The sequence below is a fragment of the Culex quinquefasciatus genome, chromosome 2, assembly GCF_015732765.1.
Source record: "Culex quinquefasciatus strain JHB chromosome 2, VPISU_Cqui_1.0_pri_paternal, whole genome shotgun sequence".
NCBI lineage: Eukaryota > Metazoa > Arthropoda > Insecta > Diptera > Culicidae > Culex > Culex quinquefasciatus.
Genome location: NC_051862.1, coordinates 193,956,390 through 193,984,081, shown reverse-complemented (window position 1 = coordinate 193,984,081; position 27,692 = coordinate 193,956,390). Strand labels below are relative to the sequence as shown.

At 36.7% G+C, this 27,692-nt stretch overlaps 2 protein-coding genes across 2 annotated transcripts; both read left to right on the top strand.

Moving 5' to 3' along the window:
- The first annotated feature begins 65 nt into the window (after positions 1–65).
- LOC6034907 lies at positions 66–1,259 on the top strand. Its single transcript, XM_001845122.2, has 2 exons — positions 66–718; positions 785–1,259. The coding sequence occupies exons 1-2, from the start codon at positions 313–315 to the stop codon at positions 1,210–1,212; spliced, it is 834 nt and encodes a 277-aa protein (XP_001845174.1). The 5' UTR covers positions 66–312; the 3' UTR covers positions 1,213–1,259.
- A 24,477-nt stretch (positions 1,260–25,736) lies between these two features.
- On the top strand, positions 25,737–26,760 carry LOC6034908. Its single transcript, XM_001845123.2, has 2 exons — positions 25,737–26,204; positions 26,260–26,760. Exons 1-2 carry the CDS (start codon positions 25,778–25,780, stop codon positions 26,655–26,657), a joined length of 825 nt encoding a protein of 274 aa, XP_001845175.2. The 5' UTR covers positions 25,737–25,777; the 3' UTR covers positions 26,658–26,760.
- Positions 26,761–27,692: the final 932 nt, after the last annotated feature.

Genomic DNA, 27,692 nt, shown 5'->3' with positions numbered 1-27,692 from the left:
AGGCACTTTCCTGTTTGCAGTTCCCATCTTTGTCTGGTGACTCAATCGTTTAATTGGGGAAATACCCTATTGCTTTGCCGCGCCGATCTGCGATCTTCGCATCGCATTTGAGCCGGCAGCGCTCGCTCGTCCATTCCGACCTCGACAGTGAGGGTAGAGCCTCGTACGAAGACGACGTCGATAACCTTCGCCAACGGCAAAACAAGAAAAAAAAGACAAAATATTAAAAACAAAAATAATAAATACCGATTCCCGTCGATCGAGCGTCAGTTGCGTTCGCCATTCGGAGCAGCGTTGATCGTGAGTTTCAAAATGGCGCGAATCGTACTGGTGGTGGCGGCGACGATCCTGGTCTGCGGCGGGTTCGCCAACGCGGGATTCTTGGACTGGTTCCGCAGCAGTGCCAACAAGGGTCACAGTGTTTGCCGGGTCGAGTTCGAAGTGCTACATCCCAAAGGGCTGCGCGTTTGGACGGCCCGCAAGCCGGACACGAAGGGATTCGGCGTGGAGTTGTACATCAACCCGACGGGGACGGAACGGTCCGCGGCCGGAGTGGTTTGTAACGTGTGCCGGAACACGACAGAGGTCACCCACGGCAAGTTCTTCATCCAGGATGACAACGTGATCGTGAAGAAGGGCGACGTGCTGGAGTATGTCGCGATCACCGATAACGGCAAAACGGTTCAGCGACACAAGCCGAGGAAGATTGTTGTTAGTGGTGAGAGTAGCTGATAAGGTTTGACGGAATTTAGGTTACTCTAAAATACGTGATTTCGCCCATTAGAATACATCATCAAGCCGCAAGGCCGCTGTGCATGTACGGGAGCTCCAACCCAGACGTCCATCGTCCACGATCCCGCAAATCCGACCGCTGAAATTGAACTCCTCGAGCGCATCATAACGAACCTCTCCAACAGGTGTGCCGAAGGAATCGTCTCCAACTATCTGTTCCTGCAGGTGGAAACCCCAACCGGGCCGAGTGATCTTCTGGAGCGTGTTAAGGCCTACCTCGCAGGGAATCCAGCTCTTAAGCCGTACGCCGCTGCTGTTACTACGGCGGAGGACTATGCCGACGGGATCGCTTTCCAGGTCAAGTCGATCGTCGACAAGTTGAAGATTCTGGAGTTGAGCCACACCGGAAGTGATATTTTGGATTATGATGGGTTTACCACGGTCGATAAGTTGGACGTTAGGTTCTCGGAGACATCTTGAAGCGATTTCGGGATTAAAAAAATATATGTAAAAATCATAAAACAGTACACTTGTGTTTGTAGTTTGTTGTCACATAAGCCACATTTCAAGCGTTGTTCAATATATGGGGCATTCACCTCTATAGTACTTAAAAAAGCATAATTTAAATCCACCTTTTCTGATAGAGCTCAAACTAATTGTTTAAGCTATTGGTACAGTCCCCAAATTATTTTTTTTGTTTTGTTTTTTTTTAGCCAAACTGTAATATCTTGCGGGAAAAAATAGGGCTTAGAATTATTGGACAATTCTGAAGTTTTAGTTTCAACATTTGGATGAAAAAAGTGTTTTAAATGCGTTTTACAGGCGTACAGTTGCTTTCCAATCATTAGTTTTGAAAATATCGGATTTTTTTCACAAAAAAAAAAACTTTTCGTGGGACTGTACATTGGTATTTCACGAAAATGTCAAGTGTTTTCAAAGGTGTTCAAACATGCTGAATATGATTATAAACGCGGGAAAATGCATTTTAACTGGTTTTCAGTTGATTAAACTTAAATTTTCATAACCGTTTTGAAGTTTTTCGAAAAAATATTTTTTTGCCGCCTGATTATTCAGGCCAACTTTGAAAGGGAAGGGGGTGGGGGGCGACATAAACTTTGACAAATATTTGCAACGGCCTTATCTGAAATATCTAAAATATTCGCTGTGGTCCAAATCCCCTCTTGTTTTTAGGTTCTGGAGAGCGCAATAGTTATACGATCTTCACACCCCATTTTTATGTTTTTTTCCCCCGTAATGTTGAATACAATTTTTTCATCCTTTTTTTCTATAAGAAATCTTTTCAAAAAGCTGTTGAATAATGTTACATTTTTTTACATTGTCGTTCTGACCTTTGTTAGGCCTTTGATCGACTTATCTGAGAAATAACCATTCAAAGAGTCAAAATTAGGAACAAAAATAGGTATATATTTCAAAGTGCAGCATGAAAAGAAAACCTTTGTATTTTTTTCTTTTTTCTTAAGCGGTTACATACATGTAAATCGGCAAAAATGTCAGAGGTTGATTTGAGCACAAACTCAAACTTTTTTTAAAATCTTTTTTTCAGGACATTAATTATATATAAAATATAAAATATATATGAAGTTAGCATTTTCAAAAAAACGGGTGCCACGATATTTTAACACTGTCTAGACCAAATCGGCTCAAAATTTTGGTGACGACTCGTTAAACCGTTCCTGTGTGCATGACGAAGGCCGATTTTCAAAAAGTTTATTTTAAAAAAAGATAAAAATATTTTTATGTTTTTCATGTAAAAAAACCTTTAAATCAACTCGGTGTTCAGAGAAAAACGCTCGTAAAGTTTGACAGTTCGCCTTGCGCATGGCAAAATTTTCAGCCTAAATCGTCTGTAACCTACTTTAATCATGAAATATCTTCATAAAACTTTCAGGAGTGAATGAAAATCATCTTTTAAGTTGATTCAATAAATTTTCTGTAATATGAAATTTTGTATTTAAAAGTATTTAAGGAATTTAAACATCATGTCTTTTGAAATCTAGAGTAAATTTTCAAAACAACGCTTGATACATGGGTTTCCTATGCAGATAAGACTTTTTGAAAATTTAATATAGAAATGTTGAAATGTTCGCCTGTTGAATTGTTGTAATTTAGAAATTGTAAACACATTTAAAAAAAAAATTGTTAAGAGTTCATTTTTTTTACAACTTTGCCGAACACGCGAATGGGATCAGAAAATTCTGTTCTGAGATACCGATTGAGGAATATTTAGGGGAGAGTGGTTTCCTGAATCACACACAGCTTTCTCAAGTTATCACAAACAATGGAGTTATTTAGTAGAATTTCGCCTTTTTTTTAGATTTTTAGATTTATATTTTTTAATCGAATTAGACTTTGTCCATGCATTCCCGATGACAAAAGAGGCCATTTTGCATCATTAATTTCTTCATACGCATGGAGTGTTGAGGGCTGGTCATACAAAAAGGTTTCGTGAATATCTATTTGGTGTCTCCGGCAGAGTGAGTTATGAGCTGATTTTCTTTTAATTTTTGATTTTTTTAAAATATGTTTTGAAGTGACTAAAAAGTAGAGCGTCCAATTTCCCGACCCGGGAAAAAAATTTCCGGGATTTCCCGAAACAATATATTTTTCGTTTCCCGGGAAATTTGTAAATTTCCCGGGAATTCCCGAAATTCAAGCGGAAGTATACACATTTTTGGAGCTATTTTTTGAAATTGCTCTGAAAAAATAATAAATGAACAAACTCAACATGATTTTGTTTACTTAAATGTATTGTTTGGTTTATATATTATTATTTCTGACAATATTAATTTTTGAGGTAACTGGGAATAGATTTTGCTTAATGAGTATTAAATTATTACAGTTGGGTAAGCTTTAAACAGATTGGTGTTATTTAAAATTGAGATTTTTTTACGTTTTTGTTTATTTACCATGATAAAATGAGATGAAAATTGAATTTGTGCAATAAGAATTAATTCAACTGGTTGAATACCTAGTACTAAAGAAATTACAATTTGAAGTAAAAGAATTATGGAGTACTGGTAAAAATAGTAGACTACAGGTGTTAGAGGGTTAAATGTGAAAAAATAGTAGACTTTTTGTGGAATGATGTTAATTTATCGTATAATTTAAATCATGTTGCATAATAATACAAAAAAAAATCATTGAAAAATTACTTTCTATTGTTTGTTCTCAAAAAATGCAAAAATAAATTCAAAGCTTGCTTCAAATATTTGAAAACATTGTGTTGTTTGGAATAAAACCAACACTAAAAAGCTTTAACATTTGTTCAAGAGCTGAAACCAGTGTTTGTCATGAAAAACATAATTTCTGCATGTTCTCATTTCAATAAACTCACTGAGCCAAGTTTAAAATTTCTCATCAAACAATAGAAAAATACATTTTCTAGTAGTTGAATGATTTTTTACATGCAGCCAAGTTGTTAATTGATCTTCACACTTATTTAAACCATTAATGTTGATGTCCAATACAATTTTGTTGCATAATATTAATTAGAACCAAGGTCATAACAATTTTCAATGAATTTAAAATTTCCCGGGATTTCCCGGGAAATTGGCTAAAATTTTCCCGTTTCTCGGGAAATTTGTAACCCCGGGAAATTGGACGCTCTACTAAAAAGGCTAGGGTGGTACAAAATCTGGTTTCAAAATTATGAATTTTTGAAAAAAATATCTAAAATTTTGTCAAACTTCCTTGGTTTTGTGTACCCTTAAGGCTAGTACGCAGATCGGAAGGAAAGGGGTCAAGAAACAGTTTTACGAACAGCAGAACAAAGGAGAGGGAGAGATTTCTTGGGGCATTTCTTGACCTTCTCTGGCTTGCTCTCGCCGCCGCTGCACTATGGGCCATCTCCATACAAACAGGCGGCCAAATTATTTTTTTGCTCTTTAAATGTTTTTTCATACAAATTTGGGTAATTGTATGGTATTGAAATGATATACGTCGATTTTTATGAGTTTTCATGTTTTTCAATAGTTGATTGTTTATAATAAATAGTCTTTTCATACATTTGCAAGTGCAACAAAACTGCGTATATATTGTATTGCAAGTTTATATTATTAAATTATGGATAAGCTAATACACCCCTACTTTAAGGACACAACCCCTCCCTCCTCTTTCTTTAACCACCCCCCCTCCCCTCCTCCCACAAACAAAATTTTATTAAGCTTAATAAATTAATTTTAAGTCAAATATTTATTATTTACTGCTGTGTGTTTCTTTTTGTGGGTCCATGCCATATAACTTGAGACCCCCCCCCCCACACCCTTACGGGCATAAATTTCGAAAATTTTAATTGTTAAATCAAATAACAGAAAAATTGATTTCATTCAATATATTAATTATGAAGTAAACGATAAAATACAATCCATATTCTTACTAATCCTAATGTTCTTGTTCATGAAAATTCATTTGATTATAGAGTTTATGACAGCTTCAGGATATGTTAAAGGTACTTTTTATGATATTTTGTACTAACCAACATAGAACTTAAATGTGGATCAGTTTCATGGATTGATCGCAGAAATTCATTATGCTAAGTCAATATTTTGATGAATACTTTTTTCGGTCTCAAACTGAGATTCTCCAGTTTCGCTTGAGAAACTTCGGTACGAATACCTTATTTTGACTAAGGTACTCAATTTTAAATGTAGGCAACAGAAAATTCCAATCAAGTCATTTCGAACTTCTTGAAACCAGGTATTGATTTTGAAACGACGATGCCCACGAAGTAGGTAGCAAAGCAAATGAAATAAACGTGCGCATATGTAGATTGCTCAGTTTTTGGTTTGGAAACAACATTTTATATATTAATTGTTTCAAAGCTTATCTCATTACCTTTCCAACGATGTATAATTGTCCTAATAAAATATTTAAAATGGCTGAGCTATGTTAAAATTAAACAATCAGCCTTTTTTACGAAAAACGTTAGATTTTTACTCCATTTTTTGACATTCAGCTTGCGTATCTCCGAAATGAACAACATTAGAGCTTTGAAAATTTGGATTTTTCTTAGTTAGAATGTTTACTTTCGAGAAAAAAATACCAAAAAATATTTGGAGAAGGTCACTTTTTTGAAACTTGGCCACCCAATGTACCATAGTGCGCTGCTGCCCATTTGATTTTTTTCTTGACCGGTTCCTTCCGAAGTGCGTATACCGCTTTAAAAGTTAAACTTTTGTAAAATTGTACGCGCGTTTCAATGCAAGTATTTATGTGATAAAGTATATTTTTCTGAAAGGGCTAAACACATATTTTTACATTTTCAATGTTGGGCTGTATTTGAAGTTGTTGAAATTATTTTTGATGAAAAGAGCAGAAAGTTTCACAAAATATTCTACAAATAACATGAAAAAAACAAAAATTTACGAAAATATTTTGGGCTGTACAGAATTAGCATTTAAAGTCGAACCATTATTTTCCGAGATATTGCAAGTTGTTAAATGGAAGCTAATTAGATGACAGCAAGAAAAAAAACATTTTTCTCAAAATTTAAACATTAAAAAAGCTGTATTTCAACAATCAGCATTCCGATCAACAAACTCCAAAAAGGGGTGTACCCCATTTGGCATAATGGACATTTGGCATAACGGGTTTTCAAGATGGACGTTTGGCATAATGGACGTTTGGCATAATTGGTCCAAGACATCAGGGACGTTTGGCATAATGGACATTTGGCATAATGGACGTTTGGCATAATAGACGTTTGGCATAATTCGTTCAAAAACCATCAAGGACGTTTGGCATAATTATTACTAGCTTGTTTTTTTTGTTAAGTACTTGTCATTTTCACGAATGAAAATGTATATTTTTTACCTTTTTATATTACTTTAAGAGATTATCATTTTTTTTTCTATAAAAGATTAGGTATCTCTATATTTTTCCCCAATAGTAAATTCTTTCCTTTTTGAATAATTCACAATAAATCTTTTCAATGAAATTTTGATATTTTTATTAAATAATTAGTATTAAGAAGAAAATATCTCTTGTTAGCTTAAGATTTTTCCCCTTTCAATATAATTAGCAGGAATTTTTTAAATGAAATTTTTCCTTCTTTTAAATGAAATTCATGATGAGAAAAACCTCTTCAAATCTTTGACAATTGAGCTTTTATAATGCAATTTTCCCTTCTTTTGATCAAAATTTTACTTGAAGAAGGAAATCTATAAATAAATTCACATTTTTCCCTTTTTTCGAATTTAATCTAAAGAAATCCCAGAACTGGGCAGCACTTATCTGACACGAGACTAGCGGAAAGATTCACAGACACAGAGAACACAGTTCTAGATGACCGAGAGAATTATACCCTCGAGTCCATTTTCAAGAAAAAGTTCATCCTTCAAAACAAAAAGTGTTTTCTACGGGAACTGATCCAGAGACCTTTAATAGACTAACTCAATGACTAAAGCGCCTTGGCCACAGCAGCTTGGTGACACAAGAGTAGTCAGATTTCGATGTATGACTCTTGTTGCAGATTTACTGTTTCAATTAATTAATTAAATTAATTGTTTTGCAGGTGTGAGTTGGTACCATTATTCTATCGAGTTAAGCATTGAGCTCTCTATAAATTTTGATGGAATTATACTGCCGTTCTACGCATAATTGTCCCATGTCAGTTTTGGACGATTTTGACTTTATGACATTTTTAAGTTTAGTTTGATGTGAACTTTAAGAAAAACACATAAAATCTAGTACTTTGTTCGCAAACTCATTAAAAACAACACCAATTCTGTTTGTCCCATCGTAAAACTTCTACGCATTATTGTCCCACAAAGTATTTTCTTACACGGAATCATCAGTTTTACTTAGCATTATGTTTTGTTTACCAGTTGTATAGCAAGATAATCACAAATAAGGGAGATAAACTGCTAACTGGGGCAATTTGGGACATATAGGGCGAACAGGAACCCACGGGACAATTATGCGTAGAAACACAGAAATCGATCGAATAATTTCAATCGCGTTGCACTTTTTTGAACATGGGACAATTATGCGTAGAACGGCAGTATACTCTCGATCCTGTATTTTGGGTGAATGGATGTCGATGTTGCTTTTCTATAAATATTTTGCAATTAAGTTTTTTTATTCAATTTTCCGATTTTCCCATCATTTTTTATATTTAACTTGAAGAAGGGAAATTCTCTTATAGATGTTGTCTTTAAACATTTATATAATTTCTGCACATTTTTTCCTCTGTTGGTTTAATTTTTGCAATAAAGTTGTTTATGGAATTTTCCCTTCTTTTATTTATTTAATACTAATCTTAAAGAAGGGACAACTGCCCAAAAAAATAATAAATGTTGATTAAATGTTATTTTTAAGAGAGGTAGGTGAAAAACATAAAAATATTGCGATAGTCAAACATTTAAAGAGTGTCAAAATGTGAATCTATAAATTTACTTTTCCTTCCATAAGTTGAATTGTATATAAATAAATATAAATTTTATAAAAAATTCATAACCGAAGTTAATTGTCAAATATTCGAAAAGTATTGTTTTTAGAGATTTTCCCTTCTAAAAGTTGAATTTAAAATAAAAGAAGGGAAAATTTCATAACTCATTTGTCAAATATTTGAAGAAAGAAAAAATGTACATCCCTTATTAAGGATGAATATTGAACGGCCCGAGCGGTTTAGGCTTTCAGGATTTTTGTGATATTTACTTGTAGAGTCAAAACAGATCAGTTAACTTCACTTATTTGTATATTACACTTTTTGAAGATTACATTTTTGCGGTAACACTTTCAACTTCTACGCGCACGATCACATCACTCAACTTTTTGTTGCTAATTTCATTAAAACTTTCGTCGTGCCAATTCTCTACGTTGAAGCCAGACTTGTCCTCCAGACCTCTTCGCCGAGCCATGCCAGACCCCGAACTCCTAAGTCCCGGGTGGACTCTTCACGGCAGCTAAGTCCCGACGGACTCTTCACGGCGGCTAAGTCCCGGCGGACTCTTCACAGCGGCTAAGTCCCGGCGGACTGCGGCCTCCACCGCTAAGTCCGGCTGGACTGGGGCCTCTGCTACTGGTGGCTGCTGGCGGGTCCGGCTGGTCTGGGGCTTCTTCTGGAACTGGAACTGGACTGGAGTGGAGCTGGCTGGAACTGACTGGAACTAATTTTGGAACTAACTGCCCTCCTCAAGAATTTTGGGGTTTTTATAGTCAGTCCCCGAAAACTCTACTAAATTTTGTTCTACTAAAAGTGGTCCGTTTCGATGAGAAGCATCGATGAACCTCATGAATTAAATTGTGCAGACCTCTGCAATTCTTCATGACTTTCCGTATGGTGTAGTGAGTACACCTCAAAATCGGAAGTCATGGGTTCGAACCATTGTCGTGAAACTTTAAATTATGTTATTGGAATATCAAAATTATGTTCCTCAAATATTCTCAAAATGTAAGTTAATAATGAGAAGGTCGAATTCTCCATTGAACAAACATGCCAATGAATTTGGTTAAGCCACACCTTCAATTTCCCCTGTGGAATAACATCGCACATTCATAATTGAAAGCTTAACCATTTTTTGATTGCCTAACAATTGGCGAAAATTAATAAAGGGCTTTTCAGGTGAGGATGACTCATGATCCACACCTGTACATAAGCTTAATTATTTGTCGCGCAACGCGAGTCGACGGGTAAAATTATTTATGCTTGCGTAAGCGCGCATGGTCAGAACTGTGGTGAGGTTCGAAAAATGGACAAATTTAATGATTTAAATTTGAGGTCGCTGCATTCCCCCACACTTACCAGCTAGATGTTTGTATTCTTGAAAAGCATTAAAAACATCTATCGAAAGTTATTTGTAGGTTGGAAGAATATTCCCAAAGTTAATAATTTAAATGGTGAAAATTACTTTGCAAAAAATCATAAAAATATTTAAATGGCTGGCTATAAAAAATTGATTAAAAAAATTGGTTCGGTTAATCTCCCCCACACTTATCAGCTAGATGATCGTCTGAAAGAAATGATCATCTATGGAAAGAATGTTGTCGGGTGTAGTGATCGCGCGGTTTACAATTTGTTCTTCTTGTGCTTTCTTGTAAATTGTTTTATAATTATAATTGCTCTTTTAATTTTTCTACTGTAAAATTATTTTCATTACTCTTTTGATCTTCTGTCCTGTTAAATTACCTGAATTACCGTTTTGAACTTCTCTATTAAAAATATTTTCGTTGAAACTGATTTAAATAAACTTGCATTTGAAATTAATTTTCATTATCAATCCTAAAAAATCATTGCATTTTTCCCACTGTAAGCAAAATTTGTTGTTGTTGTAGAGCTGTGTTGATCGGCTGGTTGTTATCGTCGTCGTCTTCCATCAAAATCGTCTTTATCGTGAGGCTATTCATTCCACAGTGACTTGGTCAATTGATCAGTTTTCGAGGCTAAGGTGTTGAATTTCGTCGATTAATGCAATTGTCGTTTCCATCATGAATTATGCTTCATAACCCAGCTGTGAGTTGACTATGGTCAGTTTTGAGAGTGCATTGACTTCTCATTTGCTGAGTAATGCAGAATTGTTCGTATATCCAGTATTTTTGTCCAAAATTGACTTTTCCTGTTGCTTTGCATCTTTGACAATCTCAAATTATTGACATCGGTTGATGTAATTCTTTTATCAAATGTTTAGGACATGTTGTTAGTCCAAAATTGTCTTTTCGTGTTATTTGCAACTTTTGCTTTTGTAAATTAATGACATCGAATGATGTTATCATTTGTTTATCATGATCTTCTCCTTTTCAATAGTTTCAGACGTGCAGTATGATCTCAACTTGCATTTTTGTTCCATAATTGATGTTTCGCATTTCAATCATCTTTACTTCGCTTAATTCCACATTTCGATTTAGTAATTTGTTTTACGTGAATGTTTCGTTACTAAACTTGCGTTTTAATTCGACTTGATCCTCATTGATATGACCTTTTACAACAACATCAACACCGTTACCTATTCAACTTCCCGCATGACTTTGCCACTCACCATCTTGCCATCACAAACTTCTGCATACGAACGCGTAGAACTTCTCAGCATACGAACGCGTCGATCATCCTTGTGTCTCTGCCATACTTCAGTTTTTTAGTTTTGTTTCTCCCACACAAATTTCTTACTTGTTCTCTTCGCATGAATATCATTTAATTTATGTGCAAAATTGAATTTAAAATTTACTTACAATTTTATAAATCTTGTTGATATTTTTATATGAAATCAGTTCTATTATTTTCAATACTAAAAAAAATCAGTTCTAATTGACTATTATTTTTATACTTGAATAAAAAAATTACTCTATAAAGTTTTTAATTGATCTATACATCCTATCATCTTGTCATTGCAATACTGCGCATGTTAGAATATCCTTTCTGTTATATCAACTTTTTATGAAACTTGTCTGTCACTTTGTGTTTTCAAATTTGTCAAATCCATTCAATCAATTTGTTTATTTGAGCAATTCGCAATAAAATGCTGAATCATTATGATTTTTTTATCCCTCTGAATTTTATCAGTTTAAAGGTGTTTTTCCCTTGAAGCATTTTTTTTTATCCCTTGAAAATCCCTTGAAGCATTATTTATCCCTTGATTTTCCCTTGAAGCATTATTTATCCATTCCCTTTAATAATCATTTGACTATCCCCGTAAAGTGCAAATGTTTTGAAATGTTTTTAACATATTGAATCCCCCCATGGATTACAACTGTTTTGAAGCTTTATTCGACAAAAAAAACTCTCCCCATAGAGTACAATTGTCTACTTTTTAATCCCTTTGGCGTTGCTTTATCAGTTTATGTATCCCTAGATCGGAACTTTTACCGTCCTTTCCGATTCCCCACAAATTTTACCTTTCCTTGAGCTGTAGTTCATATTCGTCCTTGTTGAAATTGTTGTCTTCTTGATCGTCTTCCAATGGTTTCCTGTAAATCCTTCGTATTAGCGTATAAAAATCTGAAAATATATTCTTAATCCATTGTTAAGTAAATTATAAAACACAAGTTTACATTCAACATTCATTCTGGGTGGCCTTCCCTTGTCCAATTATTCTCACACACACTCTTACTTGCATACATGTTGTTTTGAAACATTTAATAATCACACCATCTTCATTTGCTTGTCGTTGAAATTTCGTTATTGTTCAGTCCGTTTGATTTGTTTTTATTTGTAGTTAAAAATTGCGTCATTGTTTTTCTAATACCCTGTTAACCCATTTTAGCTCAATCAAGTATGTTCCCAAAATTGCAACCCAACAGCTTCTTAATTGTTTTAACGTGTTTCATTACTGCTTCGTTATTATTTTTATATTTGATCATAATCGCTTCAGTTTTTTAAAAAAATGTATTAGCTCAGTACTGGTATTTTTCTTAATCTGTTTCTTGTTTAAACCCCATCAATTCAATCATTTATAAAAATTATCTTTCATCCCCAATTCATAACATTCTTGTTTGCGCATTTTTCTGATAATAATCATTCATATTTTGTTTAACTCAACATTAATTCATTTATCATATCAAATCAATCATATATTATTTTTTTCATGTTTATTTTTCTATATAAAAAAAATCGGTATTTGTAACACATTTGTTTTGATTCATTTAGTTCTCTTGATAACAATCGTTTTTTTCTAATTCATCAATCATATCAATTCAATAAGTTTTATATTATTATTTTTTTTTGTTCAATATACATAAATAATCCCGTGTGTTAAAAATAAATATTTTCCTTCATTGTAGTCTTTTGATATTAATCGTTTATGATACTATGTCATTCATTGCATAAATCGCTTATTTATTTTTTTTTTTTTTAATTGTACTGTAATAGTAATTTCAAAATATTTTTCTTGTATTAGAGCATTTGATTTTAAATTATGTTAAATGTTTGTTAATACGGGTACATTGTGAACTATCATTTAGTGTTATGTTAATCATTATATTTTCTTAGTCTATTATTATGTACATCTTCAAATTTGTTTCCATTTTTAATAGTGGTCGTTTGATCGCTGTTAAATTTAACGATATCATAAGGGCCTCGCCACTTATTTTGTAACTTTTGACCAATTCCTGTCTGTACCATTTGTACCAAAACTCTATCTCCCCACATTGGTACCCAATCATTTGTCTTTTTGTCATAAATTTCCTTTCTTTTTCTTTTGACAATATTAAGTTGTTTCTAGCAGTTTCATGAGCATCCTTGAATATATCTTTCATTGAACAAATGTAGTCGTCATAATTTAAATCTGAATCATTGATTTTATAAATTGTGCTTGGTATAGTAGCTTTTCTTCCATACAAAAGTTCATAGGGAGAATATCCAGTTGATGAATTTTCTGTAGTATTGTATTCAAACATAAAGTATGGTATTAATTCATCCCAACATTGTGGATCTTTGCCAATAAAATTTCGTAAATAAACTTTCAACTCTCTATTTGATCTCTCTACTAAATTAGCTTGAGGATGATATGCACTTGTAACAATCTTTTTAATGTGTAATATTTTGCATGTGTGTTGCAATAATTTGCTTACAAAGTTTGTACCTCGATCGGTTACAACTTCTTTAGGAGCACCAAATTTACAAACAAAGTTTTCGACAAAAGTTCTAGCAACTGTAGTACTTTCTTGGTTTTCCATGGGAGCTACAATCAAAAATCTTGTTAAATCATCTTGTATCACAAGTCCACAATTGTTTCCATTATTAGAAATTGGTAACATAACCACATCCATATAAATTTTATCAAAGGGTTCATACGATGTTGTCGTAATTTTCATTGGCATCTTATTTGCTGGCCATATTTTATTCTTTTGACAAGAATCACATTGCTTTACATAATTCAAAACATCTCTTCGCATATTTTCCCATGTAAATAGAGGACTCATTCTTTTATCATTCGTTTACCTCCGACGTGACCACCCAACGGTGCGTCGTGAAAATCTTTAAGCACTTGATCTCTGTCTTCTGGCTTTACATAAATTCGTTCATTTTCTGTTGCATATAGTGTAAATGACTTTGAAAGTTTCATTGCAAAAAATCGTAATAAGTTTAGTTCCAACTCTGTTTTAAATATTCTATGAGAAATAATTTGTATAACTGATGCATCTTTAGCAAAATCAGGGTAATCATCAAAGCATTTTAATAAACCATCGAAAAATTCTTCATTCTTAACTGCTGAACGAAATGTTCCATTCAAAATTAAACCCCAAATTTTCTTTTGCGGGAATACAAATATATTTTCATTGGTGTAATCCTTAATACCATGTGGAAGGTCAATGTATTTACTCAATTCTTTGTGTACCGTAACACTGTTTAATATCATAAATGTAGCTTCGGCTTGTTCAAATGGTATAATATTTTTAGAAAATTTTAAAACGTTAAAATCGATATCTGTATCTTGGAAATCCTTGTAGGTAAATGTTTTGTCGTTGCTATCATCGTCATTATCTAAATTTATGTCAATTTGTTGAAGTCCATTCATATTATTATTCCAATTATTATTGTTTCTAGATGAATTCTGTCTGTTTGGAGTATTTGTTGAGTTTTGATTATCTGAAATATTTTGTCTATTTTGTTTTGCTTGTTGACGAGTTGTAATTGCTACTAATTTTGATGCTTGTTTATCATCTGCATGATCTTCATCATTATTTAAACGTGAGAGAAAATCTGCAACCACATTTTCCTTTCCTTGCTTGTAACGAATTTCACATCCAATGCCTTGGATTTTTAAACGAAGCTTTGTCAACGTTGGTGAAGTTTCCTTCAAATGCCATAGAGCTACCAATGGTCTATGATCTGTGTAAACGATAAAATCTTGGTTATAAATAAAATGTTTGAAGTGGTCTACTGCCCAAACAATAGCTAGTAGTTCCTTCTCAATGGTGAAATAATTTTTTCAGCCCCGATAAGCGCACGACTTGCGTAAGCGATGGGGTGATCATTTGACTTCTCATTAGTAAGAACTGCTCCGATAGCATAATCGCTAGCATCAGTTGTCAAAACAAATTTGTCATTATAGTTCGGTCTAACTAAAACTGGTTCTGAAATTAAATAGTTTTTAATTCTTCAAAAGCATTTTCACATTCTTCTGTCCAAATAAATTTCACATTTTTCTTTAATAATGCATTAAGTGGCTTACGTTTATCTGCAATGTTTGGAATAAATTTTCCATAAAAATTAACAGTTCCCAAAAATGATCTCACATTTTTAATCGTCTGCGGCCTTTTCATGTTTTTGATTGTATCAATATTTTCACTAGTTGGTCGAATACCTTCTTCACTAATAATATGACCCAAATATCTGACTTCTTTGTGTAAAATTTTACATTTTGATGGTTCAACTTTCAAATTATGTTCATGTAATGCATTCAAAACTTTGTATAAATTTTCATTGTGTTCTTCGATAGTTCTACCGAATATAATAATATCATCCAAATATACAATCGCATTAACTGGTTGTATTTCATAAATAAGTGTGAATGTAAACTTCTGGAATGTTGCTGGACTATTTTTCAGTCCCATTGGCATCCTTAAAAATTCATAATGTCCTAGAAATGTTGAAAAAGCAGTTTTCGCAGCATCCTTTGGGTTAATTGGGATTTGATAAAATCCTGATTTCAAGTCAATGGTTGAGAAATATCGAGCTTCTCCAATACTGTCCAAAATTTCGCTAATAAGCGGTATAGGATACACAAATGGTTTAGTAATTGTATTTAGGTCTCGAAAATCCACTACAATTCTGTAGCGTTTGTTGCCTTCGGCGTCTAAGTCTTTCTTTGGGATGCATAATACCGGTGCATTCCACGGACTTTTACTTGGGCGTATTATCCCTAATTTTAGCATTTCTTCCACTTGTTCTTCTACGTGTTTCTTGATAGCTTCAGGAAATCTATATTGTCTTTTATTAATTGGAATTTCAGTTGTTGTTTCTATATCGTGCATGGTTAAATTGGTATAAGTCAACTCGTCACCCTCTAAATAAAATATTTCATTAAAATCATTCAAAATATTATTAATTTCTTGATTGATATCACCTTTCAAGTGGTCTGTTTTAACCAATTCATAAATTTTTCTCATTCTGTCGTTGCCTGTAAGTTTCTCATGCTTCATGTTTTCAATCACATCATAATCCCGATCGTTTTCTAAATTCATCTCTTTTGGGTAATCTTGGTTATCATCATCAATTTCGATTTGATCGTCATAATACTCATCAATGCACGGTTGGATTCTGCCATTGCAGCCATTGTCATTATCATAATTATTTCCATTATTTTCATCATAATTTGTATTAAAATTCTCATAACTATTTGCTTCAATACCTGTCATATTTACTTTGTTTATATTTTCAATGTCATAGTTTCTAAATAAATTGGTCATTTCATGATTATTATCTTGCATATTATTTGTGTCAGGCGTTCGTAAAACTATGTTGTCGAAACTTTGACTAATATATAAGGTGTATTTCTTTAGGAAATGTGCTCCAAGAATTGCAACATCAGCAAAATGCTTCAAAATGTAAAACTTTTCCTCGTATTTTGAATTTCCTATCAATAAAATCATATTTACAGATCCTACTGTATCTTCTGCTATTCCATGAACCCTCTAATGGAAATTCTATCGTTGAAATCAATGTTAGTTAAACGCATATTACTAACCACATCCCATCTTACAAAATTGTTACATGATGCGGAGTCAATTATAAATTTGTGAAATTTTGTTGGATTTGCCAAGGTAGCAATATTTGCATAAAATATTGAATCATTATTGAAATTGATTTTTAATGTTTCATGTGGTGGAATGTATTCGTTAAATTGCAGTTTAAAATTATTTGGAATTTGATTTTTATTGCGTCGACTATTTGTATAAGTTTGTTTTAAAGTGCTCTTTGCAGTATTTGTTTTATAACATTCATAAAATTTGTTAGCTTGATAATTATTTCTTTGATAAATTTTTTTATTTATTTTGTTCCTGAAATTTCTGAATTTTCTGTCAAAATTAAGGTTTGAATTTTCAGTACTAGCAAGTAACCTTTGTTCGAGAGTTCTTAAAGACTCTCTGTCAATTCGTTCATTTTCTAAAAATTCTAGCAAATTTTCCAACTTCATATGACGGTTATTAGTGGCAATTGCTTTGATTTCATTATTTATAATTCCAACTATAAAGTGCCTTTTAAGCAATAAGCTGTAAATGAATTTTCGTTGTAACTTTGATCAATTTTTATGATTTCGTATTTTATGTCAAGAACTCTTCCTGCATATGATTTAAATGATTCATCCCGTCCTTGTTTCAGAGTTTCAATTTGTTCAATTATACTACCAAAAGTAGTTTTGATACCAAACTCTCTAATTAAATTTGCCTTGGTTTCTTCCCAAGTGCTTGCATAAATTCGGTTAATACGTGCTGCTGCTTTAAATTTTAGTTTCATAAAAACAATATTTAAAAATTTACTCTGATCTTCGCCTTCAGGAATTTGATCAGCATAATAATCTATTAATATTACAAATTGCTCCAGTGAGTCTAATGACCCATCAAATTCTGGAATAAGCTGGATTAAATCCGTCATCTCCAAATTCGCCATCTTTAACGGTGCACATCAACAAGAGCTTTTGCACCAAGATTTTTGTTACAGATATTTTAGTATTTTCGAAACTAAAGTACTGTCTACTAAGTGATTTATAACAAAATTTGCCTGTTTTTACAATCAGATTTGTGCAGGATTGGGTCCGTAAGTTTGTCAATTTTGGCATAAGAAGACAACAACTTCCTTGGTTGCTGTACACCCTTTTAAGTGTGTTTTTAACTATTTACATCAAATTTCGGTATAACTTTTGTTTACTCACCCTAAACTGCCAGATTTCCATGGTCGTCTTCTTGGGTGTTCGATGCGGCTGAATTTCGTCTCCAGTTGATCCAGATGATCTCGTCATTGTTGAATCCCTAGTGTTGTCCATCGTTGGCCGGTTTTGAAATTTTCGATGCTTCTGCCATTGGTCGAGCCCGTTTTGATTCCATCTCGTACTGCTGCACATTTGCTTCCATCTTAGAACTCCTCACATAACATTTTCTTCAATTTAACGTTTTTTTACACTATTTTAACTGTTTGTTACTTCGCGAAATCATTTTGTTCATTAACTTTCACGCATAGTCACATTTTCAACTCTCGGTTTTGTCCAATCATAATGGCGTGTCCAAACACACACAGCGTTGCTTTCCGCTAGTCACCACCTGAACGGCCCGAGCGGTTTAGGCTTTCAGGATTTTTGTGATATTTACTTGTAGAGTCAAAACAGATCAGTTAACTTCACTTATTTGTATATTACACTTTTTGAAGATTACATTTTTGCGGTAACACTTTCAACTTCTACGCGCACGATCACATCACTCAACTTTTTGTTGCTAATTTCATTAAAACTTTCGTCGTGCCAATTCTCTACGTTGAAGCCAGACTTGTCCTCCAGACCTCTTCGCCGAGCCATGCCAGACCCCGAACTCCTAAGTCCCGGGTGGACTCTTCACGGCAGCTAAGTCCCGACGGACTCTTCACGGCGGCTAAGTCCCGGCGGACTCTTCACAGCGGCTAAGTCCCGGCGGACTGCGGCCTCCACCGCTAAGTCCGGCTGGACTGGGGCCTCTGCTACTGGTGGCTGCTGGCGGGTCCGGCTGGTCTGGGGCTTCTTCTGGAACTGGAACTGGACTGGAGTGGAGCTGGCTGGAACTGACTGGAACTAATTTTGGAACTAACTGCCCTCCTCAAGAATTTTGGGGTTTTTATAGTCAGTCCCCGAAAACTCTACTAAATTTTGTTCTACTAAAAGTGGTCCGTTTCGATGAGAAGCATCGATGAACCTCATGAATTAAATTGTGCAGACCTCTGCAATTCTTCATGACTTTCCGTATGGTGTAGTGAGTACACCTCAAAATCGGAAGTCATGGGTTCGAACCATTGTCGTGAAACTTTAAATTATGTTATTGGAATATCAAAATTATGTTCCTCAAATATTCTCAAAATGTAAGTTAATAATGAGAAGGTCGAATTCTCCATTGAACAAACATGCCAATGAATTTGGTTAAGCCACACCTTCAATTTCCCCTGTGGAATAACATCGCACATTCATAATTGAAAGCTTAACCATTTTTTTGATTGCCTAACAATTGGCGAAAATTAATAAAGGGCTTTTCAGGTGAGGATGACTCATGATCCACACCTGTACATAAGCTTAATTATTTGTCGCGCAACGCGAGTCGACGGGTAAAATTATTTATGCTTGCGTAAGCGCGCATGGTCAGAACTGTGGTGAGGTTCGAAAAATGGACAAATTTAATGATTTAAATTTGAGGTCGCTGCAATATTAAAGAAGAAAAAATTGCATAAAAACAATAATTGCAAAATTTTGAAAAAAAAAAACAAACTGCACATTTTTTGAGAGATTTTACCTTATTTTAGCTTTAAAATAAAAGAAGAGCAAATTGCTTTAAAAAATTTAAATGCATTTCGTTAAAGAAGAGCAAAATGTACATACATTCTTTAGGTTGAATTTGAAAAAGGAGGGAAAAGGGTAAATAGTATAAAATCTTTATTGCTAAATTTCGAAGACTGGCAAAACTTACATCACTTTGTTAGGTTGATTTTAAAATAAAAGAAGGAATAATTGAATACAAAAAATTAGCTGCAAAATATTTCAAAAGAAGACAAATCTCAATATTATATATTTATGAAAAAAAAAATGCATTTATATTTATGAAAAATTGCATTTTAAAGCTTTAGTAAAAAAAAAAAAAGGAAAAAAAATACATCTATTGGGAAAAAATGACAAAGATTTCTTGAAAACAAAAATCATTTTTAAAGTAAAGTTATCTGCTTAGAAAAAAGGAAAAAAACCTATAAACTATTATTCTTTACAAAAAATAAATACTAATTGAACAAAAAAAGCTAGCAAAAATTATGCCAAACGTCCTTGATGGGTTTTGAACGAATTATGCCAAACGTCCATTATGCCAAATGTCCATTATGCCAAACGTCCCTGATGTCTTGGACCAATTATGCCAAACGTCCATTATGCCAAACGTCCATCTTGAAAACCCGTTAGGCCAAATGTCCATTATGCCAAATGGGGTACACCCCCAAAAAGGATAGTGGTAGGAAATTATCTTTTTGCTGGGCTGCTTTTTTTTGTTTGACTTTATTCCAAAAAAAATGCTGAAATCGGTGCCAGATTTTGTATCATCTTAAAATCTAGCACTCAAGATGCCTTTTTTAGTCCGTTATGTGGGATTTATATTTTAAGTAATAAAAAGTCAAATAAAATAAAATTATAAATTGTTATCCGTGTACTTTTTTTCAGAAAATCCCAATCAAAGCGATACAAGCGATACAGTTAAACCTCGCATAAGAGCGCCTCGCATATGCAACTTTGCATATACGAGTCATTCCACCTGATTCGGTTTTGTCGCAAGAGTTGCATATGCGAGGTACAGGGCTTATAGAATTTTGGCTATATGGGAGACATGGCCTATATTGTTATAAAAAATCATCATAACTATGCAAATTTATAGTGTTTTGGAATCGTTATAAAGTCAGCTATACAGCTACACCAAATTTACAAGGTTTACGATGTTCTCGTGGCGCAGGGGTAGCGGCTTCGGCTGCCGATCCCGATGATGCTATGAGACGCGGGTTCGATTCCCGCCTTATCCACTGAGCTTCTATCGGATGGTGAAGTAAAACGTCGGTCCCGGTTTCTCCTGTCTCGTCAGAGGCGCTGGAGCAGAAATCCCACGTTAGAGGAAGGCCATGCCCCGGGGGGCGTAGTGCCAATAGTTTCGTTTTACGATGTTCTAGGTCATCCGAAACTTCCTCAAGTTAAGGCCTATGTGTTCACCGCCGTACAAGTATGAGGTAGCGATTGTGACTGTGGTTTTTGACCTCAGATCATATCCGGATAGCCTCAGGGAGGTTCAGGGACTAGTCTACCGATGTGTGGTGATGTTCTGGGTCTTCTGTAGAGTCCCGGGAGTTACGACCGATGGGTCTACCACCGTAACAAGATAGAGGTCAGTGGTTTTTGACCGCAGATCATATCCGGATAGCCTCAGGGAGGTTCAGGGACTAGTCTACCAATATGTGGTGATGTTGTAGGTCTTCTGTAGAGTCCCGGGAGTTACGATCGATGAGTCTACCGCCGTAACAAGATAGAGGTAGGAGATTTTTGACCCCAGATCATATCCAGATAGCCTCAGGGAGGTTCAGGGACTAGGCTACCGATATGTGGTGATGTTCTGGGTCTTCTGTAGAGTCCCGGGAGTTACGACCGATGGGTCTACCACCGTAACAAGATAGAGGTCAGTGGTTTTTGACCGCAGATCATATCCGGATAGCCTCAGGGAGGTTCAGGGACTAGTCTACCAATATGTGGTGATGTTGTAGGTTTTCTGTAGAGTCCCGGGAGTTACGATCGATGAGTCTACCGCCGTAACAAGATAGAGGTCGGAGATTTTTTACCCCAGATCATATCCAGATAGCCTCAGGGAGGTTCAGGGACTAGTCTACCGATATGTGGTGATGTTCTGGGTCTTCTGTAGAGTCCCGGGAGTTACGACCGATGGGTCTACCACCGTAACAAGATAGAGGTCAGTGGTTTTTGACCACAGATCATATGCGGATAGCCTCAGGGAGGTTCAGGGACTAGTCTACCGATATGTGGTGATGTTCTGGGTCTTCTGTAGAGTCCCGGGAGTTACGCCCGATGGGTCTACCGCCGTAACAAGATAGAGGTCGGAGGTTTTTGACCGCAGATCATATCCGGATAGCCTCAGGGAGGTTCAGGGACTAGTCTACCGATGTGTGGTGATGTTCTGGGTCTTCTGTAGAGTCCCGGGAGTTACGACCGATGGGTCTACTACCGTGACAATATAGAGGTCGGAGATTTTTGACCCCAGATCATATCCAGATAGCCTCAGGGAGGTTCAGGGACTAGTCTACCGATATGTGGTGATGTTCTGGGTGTTCTGTAGAGTCCCGGGAGTTACGACCGATGGGTCTACCGCCGTAAAAAGATAGAGGTCGGAGGTTTTTGACCTCAGATTATATTCGGATAGCCTCAGGGAGGTTCAGGGATTAGTTTACCGATATGTGCCGATTTTCTAGGTCTTTTGTAGAGTCCTGGGAGTTACAACCGATGGGTCTACCACCGTAACAAGATAGAGGTCCGAGGTTTTTAACCTCAGATTCTATTCTGATTGCTTCAAAGAGGTTTGAAGACTAGTAAACGTATATCTGAAGATATTCTACAGCCGGGACCGTGGTGTAAAGGTAAGCGTGATTGCCTCTCACCCAATCGGCCTGGGTTCGATCCCAGACGGTCCCGGTGGCATTTTTCGAGACGAAATTTGTCTGATCACGCCTTCCGTCGGACGGGAAGTAAATGTTGGCCCCAGACTTATCTAAAAAAAAAAAGGTTAGCTTCGAGTAGGAATCTCGCAATCGAGAACGCCAAGGCAATGCTGTAGATCGAATAATTTGATTTTTTTTGAAGATGTTTTAGGTCATCTGTAGAGTTCCTGGAGTTACGGACAATAAGGCCGTAACTCCAGAGAGTCTCCAAAATTCCCTGAAGGTATCCGAATGAGTTTGTTATAAAACTAACGACCTTTGTCTTGTTACGGCGGTAAACTAATGGACCGTAACTTCTGGAATTCTTTAGAAGACCCCGAGCATCACCACATTCTGGAAGACTAGGCCCTGAACTACCCTCAGGCTAAACGGATATGTTGTGAAGTCTAAAACTACCGACCTCTGCCTTTTAACGTCGGTAGATCTGCCGGACCTCCCTGAGGCTATCCGAATATGATCAGAGGTCAAAAATCACCGACCTCTATCTTGTTACGGCGGTAGATCCATCGGTCGTAACTCCCGGGATCTTAAAGAAGACCCAGAACATCACCAAATATCGGTAGACTAACCCCTGAACCTCCCTGAGCCTATCCGGATATGATCTGAGCTAAAAAACCATCGACCTCTATCTTGTTATGGTGGTAGACCCATCGGTCGTAACTCCCGGGACCCTACAGAAGACCCAGAACATCGCCACACATCGGTAGACTAGTCCCTGAACCTCCCTGAGGCTACCTGGGTATGATCTGAGGTCAAAAATCTCCGACCTCTGTCTTGTTACGGTGGTAGACTAATCGGTCATAACTCCCAGGACTCTACATCACCACATATCGGTAGCCTAGTCCCTGAACCTCCCTGAGGCTATCTGGATATGATCTGGGGTCAATTACCTCCGACCTCTATCTTGTTACGGCGGTAGACACATCGGCCGTAACTCCCGGGACTCTACAGAAGACCTGGAACATCACACCATATCGGTAGACTAGTCCCTGAACCTCCCTGAGGCTATCCTAATATGATCTGAGGTCAAAAACCTCCGACCTCTATCTTGTTACGGCGGTAGACTCATCGGTCGTAACTCCCGGGACTCTACAGAAGACCCAGAACATCACCACATATCGGTAGACTAGTCCCTGAACCTCCCTGAGGCTATCCGGATATGATCTGCGGTCAAAAACCTCCGACCTCTATCTTGTTACGGCGGTAGACCCATCGGTCGTAACTCCCGGGACTCTACAGAAGACCCAGAACATCATCACATATCGGTAGACTAGTCCCTGAACCTCCCTGAGGCTATCTGGATATGATCTGAGGTCAAAAATCTCCGACCTCTATATTGTTACGGCGGTAGACCCATCGGTCGTAACTCCCGGGACTCTACAGAAGACCCAGAACATCACCACACATCGGTAGACTAGTCCCTGAACCTCCCTGAGGCTATCCGGATATGATCTGCGGTCAAAAACCACTGACCTCTATCTTGTTACGGTGGTAGACCCATCGGTCGTAACTCTCGGGACTCTACAGAAGACCCAGAATATCACCACATATCGGTAGACTAGTCCCTGAACCTCGCTGAGGCTATCTGGATATGATCTGGGGTCAAAAATCTCCGACCTCTATCTTGTTACGGCGGTAGACTCATCGATCGTAACTCCCGGGACTCTACAGAAGACCTACAACATCACCACATATTGGTAGACTAGTCCCTGAACCTCCCTGAGGCTATCCGGATATGATCTGCGGTCAAAAACCACTGACCTCTATCTTGTTACGGTGGTAGACCCATCGGTCGTAACTCCCGGGACTCTACAGAAGACCCAGAACATCACCACATATCGGTAGACTAGTCCCTGAACCTCCCTGAGGCTATCTGGATATGATCTGGGGTCAAAAATCTCCGACCTCTATATTGTCACGGTGGTAGACCCATCGGTCGTAACTCCCGGGACTCTACAGAAGACCCAGAACATCACCACACATCGGTAGACTAGTCCCTGAAACTCCCTGAGGCTATCCGGATATGATCTGAGGTCAAAAACCACAGTCACAATCGCTACCTCATACTTGTACGGCGGTGAACACATAGGCCTTAACTTGAGGAAGTTTCGGATGACCTAGAACATCGTAAATCTTGTAAATTTGGTGTAGCTGTATAGCTGACTTCATAACGATTCCAAAACACTATAAATTTGCATAGTTATGATGATTTTTTATAACAATATAGGCCATGTCTCCCATATAGCCAAAATCCCATAAGCCCTGTACCTCGCATATGCGTGCTTCGCATAAGAAACCCCCATATGAGTTGCATATGCGAGGTTTAACTGTACATTCAGATCAACTTTCTAGAACATAAACTTGCATGGACAAATCAATGATGCAAAATGTCCTCTCTGTTCATAGGAGGTGGTTAGGGGATCCAAGTTTTAGCCAAAACAAAAATAGGTACCTACACTGAAAGTTTAGCAAAAAAAAAAAGTTCTCAAAATGTGCTCACTCTTCATAGCCACGCATGACCAGCGCACAGTGGGCGAAATGGAACCCAAAATCGGACTTAATTGAACGCGGCTGGTTCCCTGGTATGAATAATAGTGTTTCTTATGTAAAAAAATCCGGGGAATCGATTGGTGATGGTTTCATCCACCGCACGAAACGGCAAAGGGTCCATTTTGCCCCAATTCCCCATTTTTTTCACATTTTTTCTTGAAAATCGGTCTGTATTTAGAGCGGAGGCTTTATGCGGCCTTCCAAAATGCACTTAACTTATGTGAAAATGTCCCAGGAATCCAGTAAAAATAACCACTTGCACCACAAAAATCATCTAGGGTCCATTTAACCCCAATTCCGCTATAAAAGCATTTTTGGCCGTTTTCAAATGTTAGGTCGGATTTTAAAAATCTGAAAATATTTTTATCGTAAAGATCAGACAATTTTACATAAGAATGACGATTTGCACTTGAAAGTTTGACACATTTATGTTGATATAGAAATTAAACTAAATAAAAAGATTGAAGAATCACTTTTGGGCCAATTTTCCCAAACGCAGAATAAACTGCCTTTCACATACATTTTATTTTTATCAACATAAATGTGTCAAACTATCAAGTGCAAATCGTCATTCTTATGTAAAATTGTCTGATCTTTACGATAAAAATATTTTCAGATTTTTAAAATCCGACCTAACATTTGAAAACGGCCAAAAATGCTTTTATAGCGGAATTGGGGTTAAATGGACCCTAGATGATTTTTGCGGTGCAAGTGGTTATTTTTACTGGATTCCTGGGACATTTTCACATAAGTTAAGTGCATTTTGGAAGGCCGCATAAAGCCTCCGCTCTAAATACAAACCGATTTTCAAGAAAAAATGAGAAAAATTGGGGAATTGGGGCAAAATGGACCCTTTGCCGTTTCGTGCGGTGGATGAAACCATCACCAATCGATTCCCCGGATTTTTTTATATAAGAAACACTATTATTCATACCAGGGAACCAGCCGCGTTCAATTAAGTCCGATTTTGGGTTCCATTTCGCCCACTGTGCAGCGTATAGCCAAACACCAGCTGTTGGACATTTATATATTTAATTTTTCAAGCCGAAAAAAAAACACCATTCACGATGTTTGCGCTCGCGCTCCAATCAGGCAGTTCGCTCCAATCAGTTCAGCAAGATGCTCATGCCTCGAAGCACTGCTCGTTCCATCCGAATTTCGCGTTCGGCGTTGCTTCTAATTAGTTTCGCTCTACTTCCATCGTTCTCCCAAAGTCAGGACAATGACCCAGTTCTTCCCGATTGGAACATGTTTTCCCGATCCGCCAAGGTGAACATCGAACTGCTGAAACCGCAGGGCATCCAGGTTTGGACCAAGTACAAGCCACATCACTTTGGGTTTGGCGTTGAGCTGTACGTTAATCCAACGTTGGATGAACTTGGGAAGTGTGACTTGTGTAGGAATGTGACCGCGCCGATCGATGGCAAGTTTCTGATCCAGGACGATACGATCGCGGTGAAGCTGGGCGACACCATCAGGTATCGAACGGTGAAGGACAAAGTCTCCGGAACCAAGTGGTACCCGTGGAAGACGATCGTCGTCGATAGTGAGTAAATTGAGTAACTTTTCGGAGGTCGAAATTTAAATCTACGACTTTTCAGACCAATTCCTCAACCAAGCCGAGAACATTTGCGCGTTCCAGTGTGACCCTTCCGGCCATCGAGCCACCGTTAACTTTCTCGAGCAGTACATCCGCAACATGCTGGACAGCTGTGATCTGCCGGAGCAACCCTCGGACCATCTGTTCTTTCCACTTCCGAATGCCCCCGCCCTGGTTGGCGATCCGAAACGGTTCGTCAGGGCGCGCCTCTACTCGGTTGACCTGCTGAGGCCGTTGGTGGACCGCGTTGAGTCGGTGTTTGTACTGCAGGAAGGAGTTGGCTGCAAGATGCAGAGTGTGCTGGACAAACTAAAAATTCTCGAGTTGGGGCGAGATCAACTGGGAGTGGTGGACTACGACGAAGTGCTGTTTATTCCAGGGCCTAGTCCGAATCTCTGAGGAAAGCTCTAGACGTGTGTTGAACAGAATTAACTTTCAGCTAGTTTAAATTTAAATTAAGTGCAAACTCGTTTCAAATATTACGTGACTTGATTTTACCGCAGTTTGTTTTAGTTTTTTCCCTCACCATCCTTGAAGGAGAGTTCCTTTCGTATGACGTTCTCCTCTTACCATCAAGCTTAGGATGAGCTGTTCATCTCGAAGGGTGCAGGTGACTACTAGATTAGATGAATCAAGTTGTAGGGTTGGTCTTGTTTTTATACTGAATGTTTTGTTAATTTTCTTTAAACATTTTTGCGACATGGATTCAGATGTCCGTTTTTTTTTAAACTTTAGAATAACATGTTGGAATTGGGTAATTCTCCGCCAACTCACATGAAATCGGAGGATTTAAACCTATTTTTTGTATATTTTTGGATGTAAATTACGATTTTTAGGAATTTTGAATTCGCTATCAAATCGAGCGTCCAATTTTACATAAAAGTCCCTTTAACACCTAATTTCCATCAAAATTTCAGCCTGCAAATTACTAAAAAAACCCTGTCACGAAGATCGAAAAATGGAGCTCGGATTCGTGATCAGGGACCAAAATTACCCCTAATGACAAAGTTTTTCGTTTTCGTTTTCGTTTTCGTTTTCGTTTTCGTTTTCGTTTTCGTTTTCGTTTTCGTTTTCGTTTTCGTTTTCGTTTTCGTTTTCGTTTTCGTTTTCGTTTTCGTTTTCGTTTTCGTTTTCGTTTTCGTTTTCGTTTTCGTTTTCGTTTTCGTTTTCGTTTTCGTTTTCGTTTTCGTTTTTGGTTTTGGTTTTGGTTTTGGTTTTGGTTTTGGTTCTGATTTTGGTTTTGGTTTTGGTGAGCTAGAAAACGAATCTGGTTGATCTGTACACATTTATTCAAAGTTTTGCCCATATCAAATAAAAAAAAACATTGTAAGGTCTCAGAGATTTGCTCAAATCAAGTTAAAGATTGATTATTCTAGTGAATAAAAGCGTTCTAAAATGACTTTCTTCAAAACCTCGAGCATCCCCACCGGTTCT